This window comes from Quercus suber, unplaced genomic scaffold (assembly GCF_002906115.3).
Source record: "Quercus suber isolate HL8 unplaced genomic scaffold, Cork oak 2.0 scaffold_1062, whole genome shotgun sequence".
Classification (NCBI taxonomy): domain Eukaryota; kingdom Viridiplantae; phylum Streptophyta; class Magnoliopsida; order Fagales; family Fagaceae; genus Quercus; species Quercus suber.
Genome location: NW_027070470.1, coordinates 113,172 through 123,117, shown reverse-complemented (window position 1 = coordinate 123,117; position 9,946 = coordinate 113,172). Strand labels below are relative to the sequence as shown.

The window sequence follows — 9,946 nt, the reverse complement described above, 5'->3', positions numbered from 1 at the left end:
TATGTCATGGCATATGTAAGTAAAATATTTTTACTCAATACGGCAATACTTAGAGAATTATTAAAAAATATTTAAGAACAACTTATTTAGTTAAAATTGAAAACTTTTTATGGAAAGTACTGTAAATTAAGTTAAAAAGGTAACTGAAATAATATAGTGAGACCTATAAATAGTACCAAAAAATGCAATGAAACTTATGTATAATAGCAAAAATAAATTAAATAGTAAAAAAATCTGACTTTTTAAGGAATATCTAATGCACACTGTACAATATATATAGGGTTAAAGTTCAGTTTTTCCGTTTTTTGGCCACAATACGAAGTTAGAGAACCTGTAGAATAATTCTTCTGAGTTCTGAAACAGAAAGAAATAACCTAACACAGAAGAAAATTTCGACCCATGAAGACTTTGACTGCCTTTGTCTCACTTGCTACTTTTGATTACTATTTCAACTGCACCATTAAAAATAATTATATATATATATATATATATATATATAAAAATCATTCTAGAGAAACAGCCGGCAAACTTTACGAGATCAGCAATAATTTTTTAAAAATAAAAGCAACAAAGACCTAATTCAAACAAAGCAAAATCGAATAGATAGATATTGCAATTTTTCAAAGACGTCACTCAAAAAGTCACTCCCTCCTCCCATATTATAAATACAGGTAAGAAAATCCAAAAGTACAGGAATAATTTAATATTCCCTGTACTTTTGGGCCTCTGCCTTACATATTCCAAAAAATTTAATAATTTTTTTTAAAGTTTTTTTTTTTTAAAGTTTTTTTTTTTTAAAGTTTTTTTTTTTTTTTGTAAAATTTGTTATAGATTTAGTATTTAAAAAAAGAAGAAGCATATTATAAAATAAAAGAAATAGATTTTTGTTATAATAAATTATGATATTAAAATTAAAATTAAAATAAGTCATGGCCTATGTAAAAATAAAATATGCCATGGCCTACCCTTCTTTTTTTTTTTTTGATAAGCGGACCTACCCTTCAAGAGAGGAATACGTACGTTATGCATACATAAGTAGGCCATGCATACACATACTAGCCCAGCAATTTCTACTTTAATGTCAATTATATATAGTCAAACTCGCTATAAAAACAAAATTAAAATACACACTACAGCAAATCTATGAAAACTTATAAGACTACACCAAGAAAAGAACCATTATATATGTTTTTTGATAAAACATAATTTGCAACGCTGTTAGTCTGTTACACTTACTCTTACAGACTACCCTTCAATTTTTCACAGCAAATGGGGTAAACAAACATGACTCCTGGGACAAAGAGGTAATCTGATCTTCAAACAATAATGTTTTTAGTTGACACATAAAGCTGAGATCTATTGAGATATCCCTAATATGCATCTATTTTTTTTTTTTTAATCTTTTAATTTTTAATTTCAATCTTCCCCCCTAGGATTGCAGTTGTAACAGGAGCCAATAAAGGGATCGGATATGGGATATGTCAACAATTAGCTTCAAATGGAATCAAGGTGGTATTAACTGCTCGAGATGTGAGGAGGGGCAATGAAGCTGTTGGTAAACTCAAGACTGCTGGATACTCTGATGTGGTCTTCCATCAACTAGATGTGACGGACCCAGTTAGCGTTTCCTCTTTGGTTGATTTCATCAAAACCCAATTTGGGAAGCTTGACATATTGGTGATGCAGCTTATGCATATTCTGAGAGATTCTAAGTATTATTTTGATAGTGAAGATTGTTTTTTTCTTCATATGTTACGGTGAATCTATAGAATTTTTCATAGAATCATTGAATTTTGAATTTAACAAAGAAAGTAAAGCATTGGTTGAGCTCATACATTAAAAAATATATATAATTTTGACTAGTAGAAGAGAATAAATCCAAGTAGTCCAGTGAGGATCAGAATAGCTATGCTAGAAACCTCTTACAGTCAGTTTATAGTGTTTAACAACGATGAATCATATAGTCCGCTTTCTTTCTTTTACGACCTTTTTCTTCAGTAGATGAACATATATCACTTGTTTGGAAAAAGAAAAATATATACCATATATTAATCCAGGAAATCTTGCTCTATTCCCCAGTTTCGATTGCTTTAAGACTGATATAACTTCAAAATTGTAGGTAAACAATGCAGGGATTAATGGAGCCATAGTCGATAAGGAATTATGGAACCTTGGTTTGGATGAAGTAAGTCTCTTAATGCTATGTAATCATTATTTGTGTCAATTAGAGAGCATCTTCCTGAAGTTGTATATACTTTAGCAATAAATTTTTTCCCCTTCCCACTCCCTCAATTTTCACAAAATAAAATGTTTTAAACATGAGTGCAACATCGCTTACCTCCATATGATTATACAGTTTATAGGTCCAAATGCCGAACCTTTGAAGGAACTTATAAAGCAGACTTATCAAACTACGGAGAATTGTTTGAGAACAAACTATTATGGGACCAAGCAAGTGAGCAAAGAACTTATTCCGCTTCTTCAATTATCCAATTCAGCAAGAATAGTAAACGTCTCCTCCAGTTTGGGGCAGCTAAAGGTAAATTATTATTGTTAGGACATATGTGGTTCATTTGTTAGGACATATGTAGTTCATTTATTAGGAACATATGTTAATATTTTATGTAGTTGGCTAATCTTTTGACAAAATGCACTTTGCTTATATTTGGGTAGATCTAGGATATGTTTAATACTTCAAGACACTTTGTTTCAAGTTCAAATGTTAAATTCATTCAAGTCTATCCAAGAATCAAGTGAGAAAGTGCTGAATTTTAAAGCTCGATAGCTGCTCGACACCTCCTCGACACCTAGCTATCTGTCGAGATTTTGCAACTGATGCTTATCGCAATTTCGATAGCTGGTCGATCGATCGAGAAAGTTTCTGTCCCTTCGACACCTTCTCGACACCTCCTCGATAGCTGCTATCTGTCGAGGTTACGGGAATTCAGATTTCTGTTTTTGGGCCAGGCTTTTGTATTTGAGTAGGATTTCTTTTTTCACAACCCTAAACTTATATAAGACTTATTTTAAAAGCCGTCACATAAGAGAATACAAGGAGAACATATGCAAAAGGTGACCGATGCATTATTCTCTCTAAAAGAAGTTACTGCGTCTTTGCGCCTTAGTGTTTTGTAATCAAGTGCTTTTTGATATTCATTGTTGATGAAGTGAATAACTTTGCAGCCAACAATCTTCTTCTAGTTGGTGATTGAAGTCGCGTACTGGGATCCGCGCAATTGGTTAGTCACGTATTGGGATTCATGCATCATCAAAGGGTGGCGTTCATATATTGAAGAGTTCAGAGGTTCTGAAGCGGTAGAAGGTTTCTGCTGTGAGTTCATCTATGGGATTGTAGAGTCTAGGGACAAAGATTTTGTACTAGATCTGAAACTTCTCTTTACTATAGTGGATTGCTTTTTGGGAAGGTTTTCCTCCAAGTTTTTTACTATGAAACTGGTTGGTTTCATTGGTTTTCCTGGGTCATCATATCTTGTCTTATTTATTTTTTCTGCTGCATGATTTTGACATGATATTGATGTTTGTTTGTTTTAACAAGTTTTATTAATAATAAATCTAATTAACAACTTGGGTTTAAAACTTGTTAATTCTATCAACCGGGGTCTAAATTTCTCAACAATTATTAATCCAAAAGTAGTTAGGTTATAGATGCTACTAATGAAAAAGGTACAACTCACAATCACAGGGTTAATGAAATCACTTTGTGAAAATTCAAAAGTCATTACACTTGGAAATTTCTTGGTCATTTCTAACAGTATGAAGTGTGAATTAGTTGCAGGACATGGCATGTTGAGATTTGTGCTTTGACCATTGAACTGGACATGCAATGAACATTTGGTGCTAGAATTGATTGACCATATATTATGAGCTTATATATTCAATTGTGTGTTTGTATTTCAGTTTATTTCAAATGAAAATGCAAGGAAGAAGTTAGAAGATGTAGATGGTCTCACAGAAGAGAAAGTGGACGAGGTGGTTGAAGGGTTCTTAGAAGATGTGAAGGAGAATTCCATAGAAGTCAAAGGCTGGCCTATCAATTTTTCAGCTTATTTTGTCTCCAAGGCAGCTCTGAATGCTTACACAAGGGTTCTAGCTAAGTAGAATCCCAATATTGCTATTAACTCAGTTGGTCCTGGCTATACGAAAACGGATTTGAACGACAACACTGGGGTTTTCACTATTGCAGAAGCTGCAAAAGGTCCTGTGATGCTTGCTTTGATGCCTGAAGGTGGTCCTTCCGGCCTCTTCTTTGATCAAACAGAAGTGTCAACCTTTTGACTGGAAAATATTATGCAATAGCAACAATTAATCAATACGATATGTTACGTTGGAGTAATAATGTGTGCGTGGCAGGCAGACAGAGATCAATAATGCTAAAAAAGTTGCTCTTCTTTTTTATTTCTTTTTTTGGTGGTTACATACTTACATGTATGTAAGCTACAATCTATGTACTTTCTTTTGAGCTTATTCTCAATAAAAATAAAATTCTCACAAAACACGAATATTCCCGTGGAGTTTGTCTTGTCAGGAAAAATAGGGAGTAATTCTTGGAGTCATACAGTGTAGTTCAACAATTAGAACCTAGAGCATAATTCAATACTCTAATGAGGGGAAAAAAATATTTGTTTAAGTAATAGAATATTGTATTTTTTCTTTTTGTTGAGAAGTGACAAAATGTAATTTTTTTTTCCTAGGTAAATGCGGGGGCTCAAACCCCCGAGTAATAGGTTACTTACAAACCGGGTACCAACTTGCCTGGAAGTGGTGGTGGTGACAAAATGTAATTAGTATATAATAAAAATGATGTTAAATGGTAGCGTAAGAGGGACATTACATCACTCAAAAATTATTTAGATAGCAATTATCAAAATGTGAAATAATTGTTCTTAACAATGTTCAGTCCAAAAAACAATTAAAAAAAAACATGTTCTCCCCAATTAGCATTTATAATGAGAAAATTTTTAGTGTGCTTTTTTTAATACTACATATAAATTAAATAGGGCAAAATTTAGATGCAATACCTTAATTCTAGTACCTTAGGTTCTCCTTTTAATATTAAAACATGTGGCTACTTAACTAAACACATTAAACGGCGTTAAAATTTTGCACAGATTGAGCAGTAGTCTATTCTATTTCACGAGGTGAAACTCTCTCAACCCCCTCTTCTATCTCTGTTAGAAATCAAGCACCTGTAGACACTCAATTTTGCACTCATGATTTAATCAAGGAAGATAACTAGAGTGACCATCCATGCACCCCAAAAATCATTACATGCATTAATTCATTCATTGCAATCATAAAAATGACCTTGAGATTCTAACGGTGACGACGGTATGTCTGGTTTCTAAATCGGACCGTCGGATCGAAACATATCACATAATCAAGTTTGCACGGTTAGCATGCATTGTGTCTAAGTAGAGTTGACCATGTATGATTAATTTAAATTAATTCTAATTGGTTAACCAATTAAAATTAATTAAATAATTTTGCGATTGGTTGATAATTAGTGTTTAAAATAAGATTGCTTGCATAGGAAAAAAGGGGATAATTGGATAACAATAAAATTGTGGATAATTTCAATTTTATCAAGATTTATTTTAGAGTATTTATCTACAAGATATTTGTTGCTGAATAGACCTAAATTATCCAGAAAAGTGATAAAAATCTAAAAATACAAATTGAAAACATGTCCAAGTGCAAGGCCCAGTTCAAGAAAATCTAAAAAAGGAGTCTAAAATGCACCCAAACATAAAAGTGCGTTAGCACCCAAGAGTACCATTCGGCACTTTTGGAGTGTCGATTGGCACTTTCAAAGTGCTGAATGGTACCTTTTCGAGCTTTGATCCAACTCTCTTTGGGTGACGATAAGGCACATCCCTTTCGACTTTTTCGTAGAAAGACGCGTCCTGATGTGCATTCTACCCGTTGTTGCTTATTTTTTAAGCATTCCAGCCTCTATAAATAGAGACTGGATTTCAAAATTCAAGACACTCTTTTACGTTCTCAAGAGAGACACTTTCTCACACACTCGAAATTCTCATATTTTTGATCCCCCTCTCTGATATTCTTTGAAGCTAGGGTTTTTAGGTTTCAAAGATAATTGAATAAATTTCTTTGAACCCTAAAATATCCTCTCAAGAAGAAGAGTGCTCCATGCAAGAGGTTGTTTCTTGTTACCCCTTTTTCTTTTCTTATGTTTCTCTTGTAGTAATGATGCATGTTTATATATTTATTTTAGTGTAGTTCTTTCAAATATCCATAACATGAATTGTTAATTCATATTGATAAAGCATGTTCTTAATTATTTTATTATTGCTGTGATCTTTTTCTTAGTTTCAAAAATCTGCATATTATCAATTCTTTTTCTCAAAATAAAAACGGATCTGCATCTTCATTAGATGCAAATTTGAATTTTTCTCAAAATAAAAACTGATCTGCATCTTCATTAGATGTAGATCTAAATTTTTCTCAAAATAAAAACGGAACTGCATCTTCCTTAGACGCAAATCTGAATTATTCTCAAAATAAAAACTGATCTGCATCTTCATTAGATGCAGATCTGAATTTTTCTCAAATCAAAAACTGGTGTGCATCTTTATTAGATGCAAATTTGAATTTTTTCAAATCAAAAACTGGTTTGCATCTTTATTAGATGTAGATCTGGATTTTTTTAAAATATAAATTGATTTGTATCTTCTTTAGATACAGATCTGATTTTTTTTTTTTTTTAACATAGCAGACTTTGAAATAAAGAAAAAAGGTCATGAATGTTTGAGTTGGTTGTGTTTGTTTTATTTGATACATGTAGCATAAATTTATTTCATGAATGAAACTCTCTTCTCAAGAAATCTGTTTCACATTCTTTGCATTTGAAAAAACAGATTTGATTTTTTTAATATACAAATCTAAACTTTTATTTTTTATTATTTTTACAAAACATATCTAATCTTTTACAAATCAAAAACCATTTTTTTCTAAGTTCTCAAAAACAGATCTGCTATTTTTTTCAAATTAAAGACTTTATTTTAATTAAATGAAAAAAAACAAATCTAAATTTTCTCTCCAAAAAACAATTTTTTTTACACAACAAAAACAGAAATGATTTTTTTTCTAAACCAAATTTAATTTTTTATTCATAACACATATATGAATTTTTTTACAAAGAAGAGGATGCATTCATAAATAAACTTGTGTGATTTAGTTTTATTCATATGTACAACATGTCATTCATAGCATGCATAAAAGAGGTACATTGGTCACAAGAGTCTAGAAGACTAGACTCTGAATTTAGAGTCTTTGGATAGGTAGACTTAGACTTTATCTTTGTTCTTTATTTATTTTGGGTAGATTGTAACTAGGACAAGAAGCCATGTATTTTTGGTAGTTTGTAACTAGGACCTAAAGCCCTGTAATTTTCAATTTATCAAACATGTATTTTTTTTTACTCAATCAATGAAGTGGAACAATTTAGTCATGTATTTTGTATTTATTTTTCTTATATTTTTGTACAAAAAATAAGTGGCAACTTCACACCACTTATCCAAAAAGAGAGGTGCCTTGAAAAGCACTCTAAAAATCTCTCTTTTTTGAGAAGCCCCCCAGTTTGCGGTCTCTCACAACACCCATACCCTTTTGAAGAGAAATCAAACAATTTTGATAGACTTGCTTTGATAGTTGTGATGTTGGGCTTGGAATTCGAATCAGAGGTGGAACTCCAAGGCTTTGGAAATTGGAAGGTAGGCGACAAGATCGGTAGTTTCCCATACTCGAATCAAGCTCCTTTGATCCATAACAATGGATTTTCTCCATTATACACAAGTTTTGGATGGATATGCAAATACACAGGTTCTAGGTTTAAAGATTAATTAGAGTTTTAGGTTCAATTTTTTAGGTTAAATGAGAGAATTACTCAAGAATTACTGATTTAGTGTTGTACTTGATAAATTCACGGTGGTAAATGGAGGTTATGCAAACCCACTTTAGTAATTTATCCAATTTAGGGTCTTTGTCGATTTTTTTTTCCTACAACTTCAACCGGTTGGAGAGAGACTGTCAAGATTTGCTGTCCATGGTTTTTGTTAACACATTCTGAACTATGGTTGCAATGTTTGGTCAATGTGTTATCAATTGCTAGAAGGGTAAATTACAAAGTTAGTCCCTATCCTTTACACCATTGTAGACACTCGATTTTACACCCATGATTTAATCAAGGAAGATGATTGGAATAACCATTCGTGTACCCGAAATTCATGATTACATTACATGCATTAATTTGTTCATTGCATATCATAAAAATGATCTTGATAGTCTAACGGTCGCGATGGTATACCTGGTTTCTAAATCGAACAGTCGGAGCGAAAGATATCACAGGATCAAGTTTGCCCAGTCAGCATGCATTGTGTTTAGGTAGAATCAACCACACATGATTAATTTAAATTAATTCTGATTGGCTAGAAAATTAAAATTAATTATATAATTTTGTGATTGGTTGTTAGTTAGGGTTAAAAATAGGCTTGCTTACATGGGAATAAAGAGGATAATTGGATAACAATAAAATTATAGATAATCCAGACTTTTAGAGTATTTATCTACAAGATAATTGTTGCTGAAAGGACCTGAATTATCAAGAAAAGAGTTTAATTTTTAGAATATGGATTAAAAACGCGCCTAAGTGCAAGTCCCAACTCAAAAAATCTCAAAAAAGGAGTCAAAAATGGACTAAACCTCAAACAAGGGATCGGCACCCAAAAGCACCATTCGGCACTTTCCAAGTGCCGATTGGCTCAAACTCGGGCCTTGGCCTGAGGGCATTTGGATTAGGTTAAAGCACATCATTTTCAATTTTTTAGAGATAAGAACACGTCCCAATTCATATTCTGATCATTTAGCTAATTTTTCGAGCACCCTAACCTCTACAAATAGAGGCTGGATCTCAAAATTCAGTACACTTTTTCACGTTCTCTGAATTCCCCTCTTTCTGACTCTCCTTCCTATTATTTTCCCTCTTACATTAAAGACGTTCTGGAGGCTCTCACACCAAGAAATATGTACTATTGCGGCGGGCCAAAACCGCCACTATTGCCTAAAAAAGCGCTGCTAAAGGTACATTTGACCTTTAGTGGTGGGTGCTATTGCGGTGGTTCTTCCTGCCACTATTATGATGCCACTATAGATCTATTGTGGTGGTAACAAAAAGTGCCGCAATAGATCTAACATTTAGCAGCGGTTTTGGTCTATTGCGATGGACATAAAACCGCCACCATATAAGGTTAGATTTCGGGTCAATTGACCTTTTTGCGGCAGGATATGCACGCCGCTATAGGTGACAACCTTTAGCAGCGGGCAATAAGCACCGCTATAGGGCTTCGTGTACAGCTGGATATGCACCTTTTAGCGGGGGGATATAAACGCCGCTATAGGGCTTCAATTGTAACATAATTTTAGACCTTTAGTGGCGCTTTTTGCCCGCCACTATAGGTTAAAATTCCCCTCCCCACCCCCTCCCCCCCAGGTTTACAACCACAACCCCATTACAAACAACCTGTAATAATTTTAGCTCTACTAAAACAATACATCAAATGTAATTAATTAACAACACCACAAATGTCTCCAAACTAACATTCTATTAACATAGAAATAAATTATCAAATATATAAAATTGTCAATAACCACGATCAAAGTTCCAAGCTAATACCACAATCAAAGTTCCAAAGTGTTTAAAAATATCTTTCAACACTTCCAAAAAATGCAGTTGTTCAAATGTAGTTCTTTGTACACAAAAAGTCATCGAACACCAACATAAAACTTATAAGCAGCTTGGTTGATGGGATGCAACTAATGATTTTTGGAGAGCTAGAGATTGTTGGACCGGATGAACGTCCTACATATAAACCAAGATTACTCAATAAGTGCATATAAATGGATCGAT

The 9,946-nt window shown here is 33.0% G+C and overlaps 1 protein-coding gene across 2 annotated transcripts; it reads left to right on the top strand.

Annotated features, from left to right (window-relative positions):
* The first annotated feature begins 1,132 nt into the window (after positions 1-1,132).
* On the top strand, positions 1,133-4,514 carry LOC112002087 (salutaridine reductase-like). 2 transcript variants are annotated; one of them, XR_010627258.1, is made up of 6 exons: positions 1,133-1,304; positions 1,434-1,677; positions 2,120-2,185; positions 2,357-2,539; positions 3,184-3,331; positions 3,919-4,013. XR_010627258.1 is itself a non-coding variant. In XM_065769134.1 (5 exons), exons 1-5 carry the CDS (start codon positions 1,285-1,287, stop codon positions 4,117-4,119), a joined length of 714 nt encoding a protein of 237 aa, XP_065625206.1. In that variant the 5' UTR covers positions 1,137-1,284; the 3' UTR covers positions 4,120-4,514. The 2 variants fall into 2 exon arrangements, 1 of the variants encoding a protein (XP_065625206.1); XM_065769134.1 differs by lacking the exon at positions 3,184-3,331 and having other exon boundaries at positions 1,137-1,304; positions 3,919-4,514.
* Positions 4,515-9,946: the final 5,432 nt, after the last annotated feature.